Source organism: Martes martes (assembly GCF_963455335.1).
Source record: "Martes martes genome assembly, chromosome: 3".
NCBI lineage: Eukaryota > Metazoa > Chordata > Mammalia > Carnivora > Mustelidae > Martes > Martes martes.
Window position 1 is genome coordinate 163,363,015 of NC_137890.1, and position 21,070 is coordinate 163,384,084.

The 21,070-nt window shown below is 45.3% G+C and overlaps 1 protein-coding gene across 1 annotated transcript in view; it reads left to right on the forward strand.

Moving 5' to 3' along the window:
- Nucleotides 1–21,070, forward strand: part of SERPINE2 (serpin family E member 2) — a 62,251-nt gene that overhangs the window by 21,753 nt on the left and 19,428 nt on the right. Inside the window, exons 2-3 of the mRNA XM_080799202.1 lie at nucleotides 14,714–14,994; nucleotides 17,813–18,040. Coding sequence (XP_080655328.1) covers nucleotides 14,736–14,994; nucleotides 17,813–18,040 — 487 coding nt within the window. The 5' untranslated portion in view covers nucleotides 14,714–14,735. The remainder of the gene's footprint in view (nucleotides 1–14,713; nucleotides 14,995–17,812; nucleotides 18,041–21,070) is intronic.

Consider the following 21,070-nt stretch of genomic DNA (forward strand, 5'->3'; position numbering starts at 1 on the left):
ATGTACATTCGTGTACAGGATTTTGTGTGAACATGAGTTTTCATAAATGTGTAAGATTGCTGGATTGTATGATTAAATGCATGTTTAGTTTTGTAAGAAACTGCCAAACTGTTTTCCAGAGTTTGCTGTACAATTTTACATACCCACCAGCAGTGTGTGAGTTACCCAGTTTCTCTGCCTCTTCTCCAGCATTTGGCATCATCACTAACTTTTATTTTGGCTGTTTTGATAGGTGTGTAGTGATGGCCCATTGTAGTTTTAATTTGCATTTTCCTAATGGCAAATGATTTTGAACACCTTTTCATGAACTTACTGGCCATCACTATATTCTCTTCAGTGAAACATTTATCCATCTCTCTTGTCCATTTTCTGATTGGAGTGTTTGATTTTTCTTTTAATGTTGCATTAGTAGAGTTCTTTATGTATTGTAGATACTAGTCCTTGGTCAGATACGCAGTTTCCAAATATTTTCTCCCAGTATGTAGCTTGTGTTTTCATCAACCTTGTAGAGTCTTAGAGCAAATATTTTTAATTTTGATGAGGTCTGGTTTATCAGTTTTTCTTTCTTTGAGTCATGCTTTTAGTATCAAGTCCAAATAGGATTTTGATTCCTTCCTCTCCTAATGCAGTGGTCTAATTGTTGAGAAATAAGGCAGTGGGACAGGATGGACATTGGAGCATGTATGTTTCTTCCAGCTCCTGTCTAATTTGGTCTCTGGTGTGTGTCATGAGCAGGTTGTCACATTTATGGCCCCAGAGTAGACCTCGTCTTAGAAACACTATAGGATGATGATAGTGTGCAAAGAATGGTATTTCCAGAGTCTCAGTTTCCAGAACAATTTATGATACCTCCTAGCACAAGACTTTTTTGCACTTGAGATCTTCTGTCTTGAATATTCCTTCTTGCCCTCCTTTGTGTCCCCCTTTGTCCCATCATGTCCAGCTCACCCTCTGATGTCCCTGCTATGCAGCCCTTCCTCAGAGCTCCCCCTCAGCCCTGCTGACATTCGGAGCAGACAACTCCTTGTCCTGCAGGGTTCTCCTGAGCCTAGTAGGATGTCGAGCAGGATCTCTGGCCTCTGCCCTGTAGAAGCCAGTATCACCTTTCCCCAGTTGTGACAACCAAAAATGTCTACAGATGTTCCCTGAGGGACACACCTGACCAGGCTGAGAACCTTGGCTCCAAGCCCTCAGCTCTGGGAGAGTAGGTGCTGAGTCTGTCCTGTTCATGTTCTCACCTTGGCACCATGCCTGTCACACTGGTGTCCACTAATGTTTGTGAGAAGTAAGTGGACAAAGTGTAGCTACTGTCAAACCGTTCTTTATCTGGCAGCCTTGGAAATCCCACCCTGACTGAAAAAGAACCAAGTTGTGAATATGAGCCATAGAAAACTAGAGTCTCTCTACACAGAGGAATATGGGCTTCCTTGTCCTTCTGCCCACCGGCTGAAATGAGGATGCATGGGTCTTCCAGTTCCTGCCTGATTAAAGCCCACATCCTCTCTTAACACTGCCGATGCAGGGGCCCTCACAGCCACTCACTCTAGACCTCCTTCTGAGAAAAAGAGGGCGTCCCCGCAGACAGGACAGGAGCTCCTGCAGGTGGCATTGGTGGGTAATGTGACACAGGGCACTCTCGGAGACCCAATTCAGCGTTCACCTGCTGGGTCCTCTTTTCCTCTAGCTGAGCCCTGCTCCCTTTTCATGAGGCAAGGGAGGAAAAAAGGGGTTTGGGCTCCATTTTGCTTAGCAAAACACATAACCAGATGTAATTAGTGCAGAAAGTTCCTAGGGAGTAAGTACAGTGGCCTTAAGAATAATTTAGGGTATGTGTGAGTGATTTAGGTTTTTCTCTCTGTACCTGGTAGTTCTGTTCCCCGAGCCTGAATGATAGAGCTGGCCGTGGCTTAGCAAAAAGCCTGCAGTGGGGGTGGGTGGGGGGAAAGCAGGCAGCCATTGGGGAGGACAAAGCCTGGTTATGTGACCCCGGCTCCCTGCTTCTGCTTCATGGGGAGGCTGTCAGGGGCTCCTAGAGGCTGCACAGCTTTGGGAGGCTTGGGGACTCACCCTTTTCTCCTGTGGAGGAGTCAGTGCCTGGTGGCAGTGCCTTTCCCGATGCTTATGGCTCAAATCTTGGTGTAACATGGGCATCTCCACACCTCCTGCCGCAGAACTTCTGTACAGCAGGCTGTAGGTGAAGGTGATTGGGTGGGATGGACCAACCACCCAGAGCTTTAGATACTAGTTAACACAAACCTTCCCCACTGGGATTTGCAGAAGGGAAGCCACTGGATTCCCTCCTCTCCCACATGGAAAAGGCTTGCATGGAGAATCCTCGGGAGAGCCACCATGACAGTTGGTGTCCGTGCAGTTGTTGCTGTGACAGGAAACCATCTTTAACTTCAGACAGAAGCCTTGATTCCAAATGAAGGAAAGTCACCGTGTCACGGCGTGACAGTGTGGGAGGAAAGTAGGAAAGTGTGCTTTCTTGTGCGCTAGCCAGGTTCTCCCCCTTGGCACTAACACATACAGATGATTCCTTGTGTGGGGTGTTGTCTCGCACATGGTAGGATGTTTAGCAACATCCCTGACCTCAACCACAGGATGCCAGTAGCACCCCTCCCAGTTATGACCACCCAAAATGTCTCCAGACATTGCCAAATGTCCCCTGGGGGGTAGTGTCACCGCCCTCCCAGTGGAGAACCACTGCGTTAGAGTAACAAACATTCTGTTCAATTCTTGTGCCTCGTAAAGCTGTGGTCACTTGTTTACTCCTAGTATTTGATGATTTAAGCGCAGGACAGAGAGGTAGAAAGAAGGTAGTTTTTCTTCTTCTTTTTTTTTTTCCCTTGGTTGACCCTTTAAACTCCATCACAGGACGCAGCATGACACACTGGCTGAGCGTGTCCATTTTCAGATGTGTCTTCACCACCCACGATCTGGGCAGGCTCTTTAATTTTTCTGGGCTTCCGTTTTTGTATTCTGTAAAGTATAAATACTAATGTCTACTGAAGTTAAGATTCAGCTAGATGTTGAATATGTAAAATTCTAGGTAGGGTGTCTGGTGTATAGGAGACATTCACTGAATGATGGCCATTATTCTTGAGTACTTAAGAATGTACTCCACAAGTTGTTTTGTTGTTTTGTTTTTTTAAGAGAGGAAGGGAGGAAGTGCGGAGGCAGGTTGCAGAGTAAGAGGGAGAAAGAGGGGGCACTTGGGTGGCTCAGTGGGTTAAAGCCTCTGCCTTGGGCTCAGGTCATGATCTCATGGTCCTGGGATCGAGTCCTGAATCCAGCTCTCTTCTCAGCGGGGAGCCTGCTTCCTCCCCTTTCTCTCTCTCTCTCTCTGCCTGCCTCTCTGCCTACTTGTAATCTCTATCTGTCAAATAAATAAATAAATAAAATCTTTAAAAAAAAAAAAAGAGGGAGAAAGAGAATCTTAAGAAGGCTCCATGTCTAGTGTGGAGCCCAGTGTGGGGCTCGATCTCACCACCCTGAGATTATGACCTGAGCCGAAACCAAGAGTTGGATGCTTAACTCCCCGAGCCTCTCGGCACCCCCCTGTACTCTACACGTTTTAAGCAAACTGGCTTTTTTTTTCTTTAATTGGCAATAACAGTTGCTGCTGCTACTTAAAATAGTGGTTGGAACAGGTATTTTCCATTGAACTACAATGTGTTTCATAAATACTGAGTTCCTGCTCTACGCCAGGTATTATGGTAAATGCAGGAAATAAAAAAAATTAATAAACTGTTAATCCCTGCCTTTAAGTACCTAATTGGTAGATTTAGCTACATAAATGTGTCAAATCATGTTCATCAAAATAGAGCCATCACTTACTTAAAAAAACTCGCTGTGAAGTGATCTGTGGGCTGGAATGGGGTATGACATGCATCTAAGTGTATATAAAGGGATCCCACTGTATTTCTCAACTTTCTCCCTTTCCATTAACTACCATTTTAATTCAGTTTTCTATGATCCTGTGACTTAACCACTGTTCTCATGCTCTGTAGTCTTTTCTGCTGTCCCTTACTATACATTTCAGCTGATCTAAGTTCCCACTGCTGTGGTTTTATAAACAGAAAAAGAGATGCTTGTTCTAAAGTTATGTGTTCACTGTAGAAATTTTGAAAAATACAGAACAGTATAAAGAATGATAAACCCGGGGCGCCTGGGTGGCTCAGTGGGTTAAGCCTCTGCCTTTGGCTCAGGTCATGGTCTCAGGGTCCTGGGATCGAGCCCCGCATCGGGCTCTCTGCTCAGCAGGGAGCCTGCTTCCTCCTCTCTCTCTCTGCCTGCCTCTCTCCCTACTTGTGATCTCTGTCTGTCAAATAAATGAATAAATCTTATTTTAAAAAAATAAATAAATAAAAAAGAATGATAAACTCCTCTTCCCACCACCAGAATAATTATGTAGGTAATATCTGGATATCCATCTTTCTAATCTTTTCTTTTCCCCCTGTGGTGTGTATTATTTTTACATAGTTGATTATACCGTAGTTTTCCTTTTTCCATTAGGATATATCCAGAATCTGTTACCATATCTTCAAATTTTTTTCCAGTGTAGTTTCTCAGCAGCTGGTTGATATCCTGTTGGGTGAATGTCATGAAGTGACCCTTAGGCTGTCCCAGATGCAGTCCCTGAGCCAAGGAGAGAGTGTGAATGATTCATTGAGGAAGTGCTGGGAGGTGAAACAGTAAGAGGGTGGTGGAAGTGGGAATTGCAGAAGAAACAGCCGGCTAAGGAATGATAGCAGCACAATCCCATGTGCACAATCCCACAATCCTTCAGGTGGTCTATGCCACCGGGGGGGGGGGGGGGGGGGGGAGGTAGCAAAGGAATGCCGTATTGAACTCCCAGCCACTTAAGGCCCACCAAGAAAATGGGCTCCAACTCCCAGAAGCAATCTGCTGCTGCAACAGGTGCAAATATTGGCAACAAAGCACACAAAGCTGGTAAAAGGTCATCCCAGGGTCCCCTTCATTGAAAACTGAGATTGCAACGATCTCTGTTACTCCAGTTATTTATTGCAAAGACTATTGCAGTGATTCTGCTCTTAGAAATAACTCCACAGGGGGCCTGGGCCGTCGAGTGGGTTAAGCCTTTGGCTCAGGTCATAATCTCAGGGTCCTGCATTGAGCCCCGCATCTGCTCAGCAGGGAGCCTGCTTCCCCCCACCCCCGCCTGCCACACCCTCTGCCTGCCTGTCTGCCTACTTGTGATTTCTCTCAAATAAATAAATAAAATCTTAAAAAAAAAAAAAAGAAAAAGAAAGAATGAACTGTACAGTAGACATTTTTAGGCCCAAACCTATTTATTACCTTCAGATTGATTAAAAGAAAGGGTATTACTGGGGCGCCTGGGTGGCTCAGTGGGTTAAAGCCTCTGCCTACGGCTCAGGTCATGATGCCAGGGTCCTTGGATCAAGCCCCGCATCAGGCTCCCTGCCTCAGCAGGGAGCCTGCTTCCTCCTCTCTCTTTGCCTGCTTCTCTGCCTACTTGTGGTCTCCTTCTGTCAGATAAATAAATGAAATCTTTAAAAAAAAAAAAAAAAGAAAGAAAGAAAGGGTATTACTGTTCTGATAGGTATATACATTTTTAAGGTTATGCATACCCTAAATTGCCTTTCAAAAAGCTGTTTTGCTTTGTTTTGTTTTATCGATTTACACTCCCAATACCTACTGATCATTTTTTTTTTACTAGCAACAACCTGGAGAGCATTGATTTCTGATCTATGAATTGAGGACCTGTAGACAACATTGGAGCTCTTCTAAGGGGTCAGAAAAGTCATGTTGGTAGTCCAGCTTTGAGTAGAGATTGAATAAATAATACCTCAAAATCTGATTTTTGGAAATGTTTCTAGATGCTGTTATAGATAAAAAGATTCTGTATTTTATTGAACTGTTTATGAATTCATAGTAGTTTTTATCCTGTAGTTTCACAAGTACTTTTTAAAAACATAATTAGTTGGGAAATATCTGTAATACTTGTTTATGTCCAAAGAAGGTGCTACCTTGTTTTAAAGATTAAGAACCACTGGTCAACATCACCGTAACATCTTCGATCGTCTCTTGGCTGTCAATCAGGAAATCACCCATTTGAACTGTTACATCTTAATGTGCTAATAAGAAAGTGTATAGAACTTGATACCATAAATAAATTAGACTTAGGGACCTGAGACAACAGACAGAAAAACATATCTCAGAACAAGTAAACGTTTTTTGGAACATACCCGCCTCTCCTCCCGTCATAATGGAACGCCTCCATGCTCTTAGAGAGACAAGGAAATATGCTAGCATTATCTTACTCTGTGTTAAAATATGTTATAAAGATACAGACAGGGCTATATCAGAGTGGAAGTTTCGTGTTTGACGCATTTTCTCAGCTTGATCGTTGACACTTTTTAAATTGCTATTGAAATAAAAATCAGTTTATTTCAGGTCTTGAGCATTGAGGAAGACCAGGGGAAGGGAACGAACGTTCATTGGGTACCACTCGGAGATGGGTACCATTATGTTCGTTACTGTCTTGTGTTTCTGTTCGTGCTTACAGAATTCCCGTGGCCAGTACTGGAATTTGATTTCTAATGTAATGTGGAGGAGAAAGCTGAGGTTGGGAAAGACTGTGACTTGCCCTGGATGTCTTGGTTAGTGGATGGTAAAATTGGAATTTGAACCTTAGATGAATTTCTCCTGACACTTAGAGGAAAATAGAATAATTGTCCCACAATCTTGTATTCTAAAAGATAGACAACTAACAAAGCCCCAGTTGCATTCTTCCTCCTAGCCTTTCCCTTTACCCCAAAAGAGATTTCAGATAAATGATCTGTAGATGAAAGGCACTTTTAGATGTCAGAGAGTACTTAACAAAATGTGTCTCTTCGAAGGAACCGTTTAAACATTGTTGCCGTATATTTCACTGGCTGGAAATTTCGTTCCTGACTATTTTTAGGTTCCTTTTGGCTAAATTCATTAGTGTCACAGATCAATCAAGCACTTTGAAGTGTGATAAAAATTTAAGAAAAAATTCCTCAGAGGTCTGTGAGCATCTCTCAGTAACCTGAAAGAACGTTTTAGAACCACCAGGCTGCTGTCGTGGTAATCAGTGGTCATTTCCTGTTTCCTAAGTTGTAAAGATGCTGATTCATTCTGCTAATACTCCACACACTTCCAAGGGCATCAAGATGCACTTCAGTGACGCTTGGTCATCTGTCGTAAGAGAATGTGGTAGATATCAGGAAAATGAGGACAGATTTTGATGTGGAATCCTTTTCAGTAACTTTAGCAGAAGTGTGAGAGACCAGAGTCGTCCTCTTACATTTATAGGACCATATTTGAGGCTTAACATCAATTATTCACACATAACAGCCTCTATTATTTTGCAGATCCAGCCTTAATCACCGTGGATCACCTCCTCAAGTCCCTAGAAGGCCTCTTGCCAAACACCCTTCAGACTTAGACCTGTGCCTATTGGCGAAGTACTGAAGGGCAGGCAGTATTTGGGCCTGACGGCTGGGCAGCACAGACTTAAGGCCACTTGGACAGCTGTCTTTGGCAACCAGGCACTTTTCCTTCACATTTGTTTCTCTGGGAAGAACTGGCAGGAGATGTCACAATTCCATATAACCCGGTGTGCAGTTTTCCTCTGCCTCCTGTAGCCCCCTATGGAGGTGGGGGGGCACCAGGGTGGCTCTGTGAGTTAAATCCTCTGCCTTTAGCTCAGGTCATGATCCCAGGGTCCTGGGATGGAACCGCGCATTGGGCTCTCTGCTCAGCGGGGAGCCGGCTTCCCCCCTCTCTCTCTGCCTGCCTCTCTGCCTGCTTGTGATCTCTCTCTCTCTGTCAAATAAACAAATAAAATCTTTAAAAAAAAAAAAAAAAGAAGAAATGCTCCAAAGGCAGAACAATATGGGGCCTTGGTTCTAAGACTCAGGAGCCTACAAACACAGAGACCAGAGGGATATCTGTACTTTCCCAGTCCAAGAGTAGGGGTCAGCTTTCATTGAAGAGAGGGGCTGGTTGTCACTCCTTCCCACCTAGATAAACTGGGGGACTCTCCTTGTCATGCTGGATGACAAGGTACTCTCATTATTTGGTTCCCACAAGCCATCAGAATGGGTTTGATCCAGGAGACAAACTGTCTTCACATGAGGATGATCCGTTTTATTATCCCAGCCCAGCTTTGAACGTCCAGCTCTGTTCCCCATCTTTTCCTCATCTGTGGCCAGTAAGCAGTCTCTCTTTCATAATTTGAACTTTAACATTTGGCTATGGTCCAGAGAGTGCTGTCAGTGGATTTTGAATTGTCCACATTGCCTGGGATTCCAACAGTTAATTTGGAGTTTATTTGGTGAGGACACTCAGATTGTCTCTAAATTCTGCCTCCCACTGAGGGGAACCAGAGCTCCTTCGGGATATGGCTGATCCTAGGGCAGGAAGGGTGCAGAATGAGCCTGGAACATCTTGTGAAAGGAGAAAACAAGGAAGCTCTTGAGACTATGAGGTTATATGTGAGCTCCACCTGAAGAGGCTTATTGTGAGCATCAGAAAAAATAATAAAATTTCAGTGGATCAAGACCCCTTATGATATGTTGAAAAACATAGGTTCATAATTATACTACAAAGAAACGAAAAAACCCTCTGATCAACTCTGAGATACAGGGTAACCAAGTCATCATTTTAAGAAGAGTCTAAGAAATGAATCACACGTTCATCCTGCCCTTGCTATACAAGCTGAACCTCGGGATAAGGGAATTGGTTGGTTATGGAAAACCTCTTTTTATAGAAGCGTTCCAACTAATAAAGTTAGAACCACAGTAGCATCATTTGGCAACCCTAATAAGTGCACTTAGGCAGTGATCATGAGCAGCTTCTAACATCACAAAAAAGAGACATATGGCCACTTTCTCCTGCTTCCAGCACCCGCTACAACACCTCTGTGAAACATTTTTGCAAAAAAAGATACTTGAATCTGATCAGCCTCTAAAGCAAAGGAGGCAGACCTTCTGTAAAGGGCCAGGTAGTGGATGTTTCTGGCTTTGGTGGCTGTATGGTCTCTGTTGCAAGTGGGCAACTGTTTTCAACTTGCTGTACGAGCTCAGTGCAATCATGGCCAAAACAAAAAGTGTGGCCAGTTCTAGCCAGGAGTTTGCAGATCCTTGCCCTGGGTCTAACTGTGAACTTACAGGAAGTACGGAAGTCAGAGCAACTTTTAACCATAATCACAAGATTATGGTTATATCACAAGATTTTTAACAATAATCACAAGAATGCAGTTAGCAAAATCTAGACTGGGGGAAATTCTACAAGATAAATAACCTGGTTTCTTCAACGATGGAGTTCAGAGGATGGCACCTGGGTGGCTCAGTCGGTTAAGCTTCTGCTTTCGGCTGAGATCACAATCTTGGGATCCTGGGATGGAGCCCTTTATCCGCTCTCTGCTCAGCAGGGAGTCTGCTTCTTCCTCTTCCTCTGACCCTCCCTTCTGCCGGTGCTCACGCTCTCTCTCTCTCTGTCTCTGTCTCTCAAATTTAAAAAAATAAATAAAGTTCAGAGAAAAAAGCCAAAGATAAAGTAACTGAGGTAAGATTTTTTAAAGGCCAAGAGAACTATCAACCAGTTGCAATGCGTGGACCTTATTTCGATCCTGAGTCAAATAAACTATTAAAAAAATTTTGAACACTGGCTAGATATTAACATAGTAAAGAGTTACTAATTTTTGAGGGGGATAATGATACTGTGTGTATGTGTGTGTATGTATGTATTCATTCCTTAGGTGTTGAAGCTATTTTGAATAATACGATGTCTAGAATTTGCTTCAAGATAATTGTTAATTTTAGAAGAAATAAAATAAGCCATGAGTTGATCTTTTTTTTTTAAGATTTTATTTATTTGACAGAGATCACAATCAGGCAGAGAGAGGAAGGGAAGTAGGCTCCCTGCTGAGCAGAGAGCTCGATGCCATGCGGGGCTCGATCCCTTGACCCTGGGATCATGATCAGGGCCAAAGGCAGAGGCTTTAACCCACTGAGCCACCCAGGCGCCCCAAGTTGATCATTATTTTATAAAGGATGGTGGGTACTGGGGATTTATGTCTTTTTTCATATATGTAAAATCTTTCATGACATAAAGATATTGATACATAGATTTTATAAAATACACCACTTGAGACATTTTAGAGAATGAGAAGGGATGGAATATTTGCCAATTTAGTAGACAGTCCTGGGTCCTCCTAAAACAGATGCGAATCGTCAGAGGAGTCCTCCAGCGTTTCCCCCCAAAAGTGTTCACATACATCTTATTTGTTATACTAAATAGAGCTAACAGCCTACTATTTATCATTTGAGCTGACCAATATCACTTTCTTTATCTTTTGCTCATGTCTTATATGTAAAATAGGTTTTATTTTGTAAAAAAGACAATTAGGCTGAACATAAGCGACATCTTTTGTGACCCGCTGGATTAATCTGCCATTGTTGAATCAGTTAGCACTGATTCAGTGCAGGAGTCTGGTCACAAACTTACACAGCCTGGAGAGGTGACGTGAGTGGTGGCAACGGTGGACAAGGCGCCTGGGAGTGGAGGGAGCTCGCGCCCAGCTCCTGGCGGTGGTTTGGTTGCTGTGCAGGATGTCTGCCCTAGGAAGGAGGGCCCAGGGTTACCAAGGTACCATTCATTTTCATTTTTCCTGAGAATAACTCCAAATCTAGATCGCATGTGACATCTTCCAAATTGTAGCTGCTTAAAATATTCTTAGAGCGCCTTTTATTCCAAACCAAACACATGAGCATTGAGCAGCTGGGTAAGTCCCATGAGTCAACCTCTGATTCAGTGACTACCAGTGCTAAGGCCCTAAAGGAGACCCCGTAGCCACTAGCGTTTTAGAGTCCCGTGGCCCTACTTTCTGTGAGCTTCCAGTCTAGTTGGGAGGGAGAAGCACACTTGAAAAATAAGATGGAAGGTACAGTTAGGAAATACTGTGGAAATTCAGAGAAGGGGGTAAATAGAACCATCTGGGACAAGTTGGGGAAGCCTCCCACAGGCTGTGGACGGAGTTGGGGGGCCACAGGCTGTCACCAGGTGGCGAGATAGGGAGAGAACCAAAGACGAGAGTACATGGGCGAGACCCAGGCCTAGACCCTTTGAGAAGACAGATGGCAGGTTTCACAGACCAGTGGCTCTCCATAATCTGCCCATGAAGGATTTTTCAGGCCAGGATAATGTCCTGAACAGTCGGGTGAGCATAGGCAGCAAATAGATGAACGCATACCCTTCAGCAGAGGGTTTGAGGATTTGAGCCGCAAATCTGAGCATCGCCTGTGTGGACGTGACCGTTGAAGGGATGACGTCTGTGGAGTGCGTGTTTCTCTAACGTCTGCCCTTGGGAAGGGAGATGGTGCTCAACGTTAAGGATATGTATGCTCCGAATCTGGCATTTGTAAAACCACCGACTCTGGCATTGACTACACTGAATCTCACTTGAAGCTCAGAGCCATACCTAGTTCCTGCCCAGACATCCCCCACACTGGAAAGGAAAAGCTTGGAGTAGGGGACACTGGAGGTACACGGGGAAAGAGAATCCCACATTTGAGAGGTTATGCCTGTGGTGACAGCTTTATTTATAGGTTTATGATCTCCCTCCAGTGATGGCCTCAACCAGACTCTTGGTGTGTTTGTGTGTGTGTGTGTGTGTGTGTGTGTGTGTGTGTGTTTTACTGTTATGAAAAGATTATTCAAGAAATGGAAACATTTAAACAGATTTATGATCTTCCGTACTAATGCTCTACATTTGGGCAACAGCTTTATTCCTTCTCTCTTATTTGAAAGTTTCAAGTGTAATTTCTCCTAAAAATAAACAGGAGGTTACTATGTTCTTCCCATAATGAGAATCTCCTCGTCGTAGAGAGTAAGCATTTTAGAGCCTGATTAACTCCAGCAGATACTTCATGTAAATGAGTGTCTATTTGGATATGAATATGTATCAGTTAAGAATTTCATAAGCCAAAGTAATTTATGGATCAGCACCCGCTCTCCTGGCTACTGAACTTTGGAGAGGAGCGAAAGCTTAGTCCCAGACATGTACATAAGCCAGGTGGGCCTAAACGAGGGAGCGTTTAGCCTAGGAAACTGAGGCCAAGAAGAAGTTATGCCCAGAACATCAATCAAAAATAGCTCCGATTCCAAGTTCTGCACAGCTCTGACACTGTCCCGGTGCACTGTTAGGAAACGGCACATAGACCTCTCTCAAAAAACTTCCCAAATCTAAGAAACCAAGAAAAACACCCAAGGCAGCCTTCCTCACTTCATAATGAAACTGTTCTTTTAGCAAAAAAAAGTCCTAACCAAGCAAAATTCTGCTAAATAAGATGGCTCTTTATTTGCGAGACGATCTTTGCGGACTCTAAGAGGTTGGCACTGTTAAATGTTTCTCTTGCTGATCCCCTCTACCTCTTGCATAGTTGTCTACACAAACCTTTAGCATGTGGGTGAATCAGCTTGAAGCAATCAGAGGCAAAACCAGTTTGATGTCCTTTCTGAGTGTGCACATTCAAATATTTTATTCAAACAGTTCCTAATCCAGGAGGTTTGCTTTGGGAGGCTTGGGGAGTAGAGAGCAGGCCTACAGGACACTGTCGGAATGGACTCTAATGCGAGAATCAACAATTCAGATTGATGAAGTTGGCGCTAGTGACCAGACTTGACCATTTGTAACAAAAATTGTGAGCATTGTTTTAGACTTTAATGGCTTTGTGGCATAGTAAGTTTTAAGGAGGAGATTTATTTCCAGAGGGAAGGAAGGCTAATTTTTAGATGAAATGAGTAAAGCCTTCATAGTCAGTATTTGGAAGCTCTCCAATGTCCAGGAGACTGAAAGAAACTCAGGGGATTGTCATGGTATTAGAGACAGTCCTAGGTGCCAAAGTCAAAATAGGCCACGCTGGCCATAGGGGAAGCCCCAAGTAGGAGCGTATGTGGGTCACTTACATGTTTTGAATTTAGACAGACTGTCTTAACACAATTAATTATTTGACAAGTAAGTCCTGGAGAAGCTCTATATGTTCTAAATTTTTTTAAAAATGTGGTTGTTTCACAACGTATGAGAAAATTGCAACATCACCTCGAATGATGGTCTTAGTGATACGCCTTGTGGCCCTGGGTTGGGGGAGGGGGCGGGTGCAGTGGGGGACTCTGAACTGAAAATGTTTGCAGCTCACTGTGCAGCTGAGGACTAAACACATTCACTTTCTCTGTCACACTCAATAAACATTATTTTGATGCAGTTAAAAAATAATTAACAAAAACTAAAAGTATATAAGCCATCGGGTTTAATCCCACATGTATTTATTGAACATCTACTATGACCTGGAGTGGGAAGCAGGACAGAAGCATAGAAAGGAAGACAAGGAAAGCCAATTTTACCTAATGCTCCTGGTACCCTTTTCTTTGGAGCACAGACACCTACTTTCCCTGGACTCTGGGTCCCCTGTTTCCTAAGAGGCTCCCCTCTTTTGTATTCTTTGCAGACACTCCCGGTCTCCCACTTGTACGTGCGTGCTCCTCTGGGAACTTGTGCTTTGCAAAGTTTGGGTCTCCGAGGGAGGAACCAAATTAGCTCCATCAGGAATTCTGCTTTTGTTTTGCTGACTGCCTCCTTTAAGCTTTTATTTAATGAAAGTATTTGCTTTTCTGTAAATACATGTAAATTTCCTACCTCTTACTTGTCACAGCCAAAGGAAGCTCAGTAAGTGGTAATCCAGGAAGAAAGCATATTTCAGACAAATCACTGTAATTGAGAAGTACCATTCTCACAATTGACAAATTGACCAATTGTTCTGCCCTAGTGTAGATTTAAGGATACCATTTAAGTTTATTTTAATTAACAATCCCTCAATTAAGAAAGTAATGTGCTTATAGTAAAAAAAAAAAAAAAAATTTGAGGACAACGGGTTTTAAGATAGTCCTAGCAACCCGAGGGATTTACTCCCCCTTTTTTTTTAAACCCTCCTGTGGTTTCTTGTGACCCTTAGAAGGAAATCCAAGGGCCATATACACTGGGGTATCTGGGCCTTAGGGGTCTGGGCCCTTCTTCCTCTTCATGTCCTCCCCCAACTCCCTCCTTGGTGGCCACATGCCAGGGGAGGCTGGGTGGGGGGGATACTTCTTTGTCTTTCAGGACTCATCACACGTGTTCCCGTGGCAGAGATGTTTTCCCTGACCTGCTCTCCCTCATGTCCCTGTCTCGTCCTTCATTTGCCAGCACAGTGTTTTATCGCCGTGGCCCTGATCCCTCCCTGAAGTTACTTTATTGCTTACTGGCTGATTTTCTGTCTCCCTTCTACAGTGTAAACTCCAGGAAGGCAGGGGTCCTGCCCATCTATTTATAGTTGTATGCCCAGTGCTTCGAAAAGGGCCCGGCACACGCTAGTTCTCCATAAATACTGCTTCAGTTGGATGAAGGGTAGTTGTAAGTTTGAATGGGGTCTGGTGTGTAGTTGGGAGCCTACTACATGGAGGGTCCCTTCCTCTCCCTCACCCAGCCCCCTAACAAAATATGGCAAAAACTGATTTAATCTATGCTATTCTATTTTAAATAAATTAACAAGACACTCAGTTATACTGAGTACAGTGAATCATACCTAGATTGAATATAAAGTAGTCCCCCCAAAGGTGTTCATTAATAATTCACATATTTTTTTTTAATCTGCTTTTTCAGGTCATCCTTGCCGAAAGGAACCATGAATTGGCATTTTCCTCTCTTCCTTGTGGCCACAGTGACGTTGCCCTCTGTGTGCTCCCAGTTCAACCCCCTGTCTCTGGAGGAACTGGGCTCCAACACAGGAATCCAGGTTTTCAATCAGATCGTCAAATCCCGGCCTCATGACAACGTGGTCGTGTCCCCCCACGGGATCGCGTCCATCCTGGGGATGCTTCAGCTGGGAGCCGACGGCAGGACCAAGAAGCAGCTCACCACGGTGATGAGATACAGTGTGAACGGTGCGTGCCCTGTGGGCTCTGGCCACCGGGGCCTGGAGCGAGTTCTGCCTCTGGAGGGTTTTCTCTGGTGCCATTCTGGCACCCAGGACCACTGTGGCTGTCCTGGAAGTCAGGAGGCCTGGATTCTGGGCTCTGTCCTATAGCTTTGGGGCTTTGGGTCAGTCACTTGGTCTTGCTACACCCCCTTTCACTCATCTCTAAAAAGAAAGCTTCCCATCTGCCCCACCTCCGTGGTGCATCATGGTTGTGAACATACTTTTCAAAGTTGGGAGCTGGGGAGTTGGGTGGGTGGGTGTGGCCATGGACGGCAGCATGGGGGAGCCTCCGTCCTGTGTCTTTTTTTTTTTTAAGTTTTTTTTTTTTTAACTTTATTTATTTACTTGAGAGACAGAGAGGGAGAAGCAGACCCCTCCTGAGCAGAGAGTCAGATGTGGGACTCGATCCTGGGACTCCAGGATCATGACCTGAGCTGAAGGCAGATGCCTAACTGACTGAGCTACCCAGGTGCCCCTCTGTCCTGTATCTTAACTATGCTGGTCACCACATGAATCTGTGTAGGTGAGAAAAGTGCAGAGAGACATATATATGCGCGCGCGCGTGCGCACACACACACACACACACGAATCCCTGTAAAAGGCATGCATTATGCCTGAGCACTGGGAGCTGTACCAGTGGCAGTCTCCAGGTCGTGTGCTGTAGTCCTACACAGTGTTACCACTGGGGAAACCGAGCAAAAAGCACAGGGGGCCACCCCGTATATTGTTTTGCAACTTCCTGTGAATCTATCATTATTTCAAAATAAAAAGCTAAAAAAAATTTTTTTCTTTTTTGAAGTCAGGCCCCACGGAGAAGGTTTGAATTGTTGTTTTGAATGATCTCCTAGCACTGGTGCCTCGTGGCTCCAGCTCAGGTTTCGTCCCCCAGCACCCACCTCGCACCTGCCTCTTGTGCGAGGGCCGTGTGTGAGGGAGCAGAACCCTGAGCACTGTGGGCCTGGCAAGTTCCTCTGCACCTCTTGAGTCTTTGCTGCTTCATTGGAAAATGAGGGGCTTGCTCTTTCCATGTTCCTCCGCTCCCGCCAGCCTCATAAAGTGCTAAGAATCTTGATGCATTGATGCCTTCGGCTGGATGAGGAAGATGAGAGGGGCGGGCAGGGGTTCAAGAACTTCGTGCCTCGCTCCGTGCCCTTCGGTGGCTGTGTTCAGTGTCACCTCCCAAGCTGCCAGCCAAATGCCTAAACACCGCACTGTTTACACCGCCTTCAGTTTCACGAGTCTGCAGTCGGATCACCTGTCAGAAGCGTGGAAGGACTCCGTACTTGAACACACCGTTCTGCCCCTTGCTTGGACGCTCGACAGTAGCTTGACAGTGAATCGCTGCTAGGATTTACAGCCCTTCCCAGTGCCATCCAGACCCTGTCAGCCAGTACAGTTCCAGCTCGGCAACTGGACTCTTGTTTCACACTGAGCTACATTCATGCAAAGCGATATTTCTAAAATTTTGACAGTGTTGCCTTTGGGTGGCTTCCTTCCCCCCTCCTTTCTCCCGAGTTATTGGCCGTTCGTTGTGTTGTGGAATGGGGCTGCAGTCACGGGACGGACTCAGGGGAGCCCAAGTGGCTTCTCAGGCCCTCTGAGAACTCAGGATAGCCATGCTCTTACTGAGGGCAGAGGCAGAACTGTCTGGGGCAGGGGAGGAAGAACTACACTGCTCTTTTCCTGGCAGGAGACCAAGGCATGTGGAGGAGGAGATGGTGTGGCCAAAAGGGACAGGTGCTGGGTCTTGGCCTCTGCTGTTCCCTTACTGAGAAAGTGGGCCTGCCCCACAGGACAGCATGAAAGTGGGGTCATGAGAAGCCAAACGAAGGGCCAAAGGGTCACCTCCCTGGGCCCCATGGCCAGCTCACCGTGCCCTTATTGAATGGGTCCGGAGAAGAGACATGGCGTGGGCCAGGTCAACTCTCCAAGAGACCATCACCGTGACCCCTGCAGGCTGTTTTAGGACACTGTCATTTTGAAAGGACCCCAAGCGAGGAACCCAAGAATCTGTAATTCGAGCTTACTACAGAAACACATTTCATCCTTACAATTTATTTTCCTCTTCATGTTCTAAAACCAAATGGAGCATGTATGAGTGGCTCGTGTAAAATAAAGCTACGTTGCCATAAAATTAATCCCCATGCTTTTTGAGCTTGAGATCAGGTAAAAATCACACTGTTCTTGGATGGCGGCACCTGGCAATTTTTTATGGTCTTTCTCATGCTCATTTTATTCATTTTTTTTTCCAAAATAGAAAAAAAAAAGAAATCGCAGTGATAAATTGTTGGCAGGAAAGAGCACCAAAGATTGTTAAGAAAGAAAAAGAATGAATTAGGAAGATCCTTGGATTTATTCCCCCATGGCTATGTAAGAAAGCACTTGCCAGTCTTCCTAGTGACCTAGCACCAAGAAAGTCTCCCAGGAGGATGAGTTCTATGTGGGGAAGATGTTGAGGGGCCTTGAATATGCTGTTTTGGTGCTAAAAGCACCACAGATTTTTAAGAACTACTAATAAATTTACTTAATTTTACCAATAATTTACTTAATTTTACTTAAATTTACCATTTACCATTTAAGAACTACTAATAATTTTACTTAATTTTACCCCTCCCCCTTCTTAACACAAGTCCACTGAGGAAGCATGACACTTGGTCTCTTGTTACTCAGGCTTATCTCGTCTATACCGTTCTTATTCGCCATCCTAAGAAAGATATTTAAAAAAAAATAGCTTTTCTGAATTCTCGCTGAAATATTGTTGCATCTTTCCATTTCTCCTCTAGGAGTCGGTAAAGTGTTGAAGAAGATCAACAAGGCCATCAGCTCCAAGAAGAATAAGGACATTGTGACCGTGGCCAATGCAGTGTTTGTGAAGAACGGCTTCAAGATGGAGGTGCCTTTTGTCACCCGGAACAAAGACGTGTTTCAGTGTGAAGTCCAGAACGTGAGCTTCGAGGATCCAGCCTCCGCCTGCGATTCCATCAACGTGTGGGTTAAGAACGAAACCAGGGGTGAGTGGCCTTGGTTCCCCGGGAACAGTTTTGTCCAATCTTCTATTTTGTGAATGAAAACATGCGGGGGACTCTGAGGTTCTAATGGGTCCCATGGCCATTCCATTGTCAAAGGCCTGGACTCAAGCAGGTTTCGTGACTCCATACATCTTCCTTCCCCTTTTTTAAAATTTATTTTTATTTATTTTTAAATTTTTTAAAAAGAGTTTATTTATTTATTTGAGAGAGAGAGAGCATGAGAGAAGAGAGGTCAGAGGGAGAAGCAGACTCCCCGCTGAGCAGGGAGCCCGATGTCGACTCAGTCCCGGGACTCCAAGATCATGACCTGGGCCAAAGGCTGTCGCTTAACTAACTGAGCCACCCACGCGCCTTTCCTTCCCTTTTCTTGCCACCACCACTCCCTGTGCTGTTCAGGACGATTCTCCCTGGGGCCCTGGCAACAGAGTAGAATTCAGCTGCGCTGACTGTCCCCTGTCCTCACTACATCTCCTCCCTGGAGGCCTTGCCTGCAGGCCCAGGCCCGCTCTGAACGTTCAGTTGCTCAGTCCTTCCTACGTGTGCCTCTGCGGCTGCCCCTCTCCACCTGCAAGATTCGGGATTGGTCTCCCTCCTTGCTTTCCTTCCTTCTGCTGGCATCCCCTCCGGGAAGTAGGTGCCTCCTCTTGTCTTACAATGGGCATGTGATTATGCGTTGTCTATGCCCCTCTATTATAGCGCTTTCCATGCCGCTTCGTGATTACGTGTTTACACGCATTTCTCCTCTCATTAGGCTGAGGAGATGTCTAACGTGGGTGTTTTAAACCTGTTAATTTGTAAACTAGTGGTCTAGATGGAAATGTTCTGGACTAGAGCTGGGTCCAGAACAATGGAGGAAAGGGAAGACTGCAGATACAGACCAGGGAAACTTTTTTTGTAGGAGGTTGAGTTTAGGTCACAAGAAACCCAAAGACTCCATTGGGACCCAAGGACAGAACATGAGGAAACTGGCTTTTCGGGTCATATGTTTCCAAGGTGGTTCTGGGGGGCGCCTGCATCAGGATTATCCAGGGCATTTGTTCTGAATGCAGGTCCCTGGACCCCAACCTCCTGTATTGAATCTCTGAAGGAGGGGGCATAGCTTTCTGCATGGAAACGGGTGCTCGCCCAGTCTGCCTCCGCCCCCCACCCTCCAGCAGACTTGTATATGCAAATGTCCAAGAGCATATGACAGACTAGTGCAGAGGTGGACCAGGAGGGCCAGGGAGGGTAGAGGGGAGCCAGAATGGCATTCCTTCTGCACAGGGTCCTGGACAGCGCAATCTGGGCTCCCTTCCTAAAACCACAGAACCATCAGGAGACCTGCAAGTGTGAAGGGTTTAGTGGTTCTTTTCTGGGCCTAGAGGCCTAAGAACAGGGGTCGCTGGCACTCAGAGCTAGATGGCTGGATGACTGTGGCGTGTCTGTGGCCCCTGCCAGCCTTCTTTACCAGTGTGCTGGAAATAGTTAGTCATGCTTGTGTGCCACGTGACAGCACTCAAACTGCCTGGACACACACTGACTCAGTTGCTTACTGCCTCTGGGGAGGGGGGAGTGTCGTAAGACTTGGGCATGCTTTTCAACCCTACAGGCCCACTCCCGTCTTTATAAACAAAGATTTTATATTTTATAAGATTGTAATATAATTATATTTTATAAGATTATATTTTATAATCTTTTTATAAGATCTTATAAGATTATATTTTATAAGATTTCATAAACAAAGATTTTACTATTCACTCTGCCACCCTGAAATGAAATCCATAGCTCACGTAACCTGTGCACATGTACACAAAATTTTTATTCTTTTTTAAAAAATTTTTTCAATTCTTAAAGATTTTATTTATTTATTAGAAAGAGTGCATGGACACACGAGTGGGGGGCGGAGGGGCAGAGAGACAAGCAGGCTTCCCGTTGAGCAGGGAGCCTGATGTGGGACTCGATCCCAGGACCTTGGGATCATGACCTACGCTGAAGGCAGACACTTAACGGAGCCCCCCCCCCCAGCCGCCCCAGAACTACACATAATTTTTAAAAATTAGTATATGCTGAACTGTAATACAAGGAAAAACAAAACTAATTTATGTATGTAGTTCAGTAGGTAAACCCTTGGGCACCAGCTGCACCTGAGAACATAATAAAGCCGTCATATTCTTAGAATAATTGTGAACTGACAGCTACAAAAACAGATGGAGACAGCTTTGTCATGCCAGGAACACGAAAACCACAAGCTGCCTTCCGCTTTCTCTGAAGCACTTTTTTCTAAAACGGTGCAAAATTCTTGGTAAATTTCAGAACAAAATAAGAAGAGTCTCCATTTGATATGCCCGGCAGTCACACACCTAGAAAATTCCCTGTACGTTAAGAACATGCCCCCAAACAGTTAACTTTGTGTTTACATGGAGGAGAGAGTGAGGTTCTGGGCTCCGGGGATGCTAAGCCAGTGTGACGCTAGTGTGAGTAAGCCGCACGGCAAGCAGGACGCTTCTTTACCGCGTGGGACCGTTTGGAGCATCGCAGGACAGGTAGCTTCTCTGGCCACCTGCCATGCAGCTGAAAACTCCCCCACAAGGTCCCGTGTCGCCCCCTTGGAGCGATCGGCCCCACTGAGGGGCACTTACCTACCTGGCAGAGCCCGCAAGGACCCTAGAGATCCAGCAGTCCACATTTGGAAGACTGCCCAGTCCCATTCCTGCCCCTGCGGAGGGGGAGGGCCAGACACGAAGGTTCTGTCCTGTGTGATGGGGTGATGATGGCCCAGCCAGGGCTGCCCTGCCTGCGTCTCCACCTCCGCTGCTCCTTCACCTGCTCTGTGCTCCAGCCGTGCAAGCTTCCTCCCTGTCTCTCCAGCTCACCGGGCTCTCTCCTGTCACAGCCGGCTACCCGGCTTGCCTTTCTTCCCCCCTCCCCTTGCTAATGCCTGTTTATTTCCACACCGGCACAGGAGCACAGGAACGGCATCATCTCAGTTAAAAGTACAGGCGCCAAGTTTGAATCTCAGCTCTGCCGCTTCCT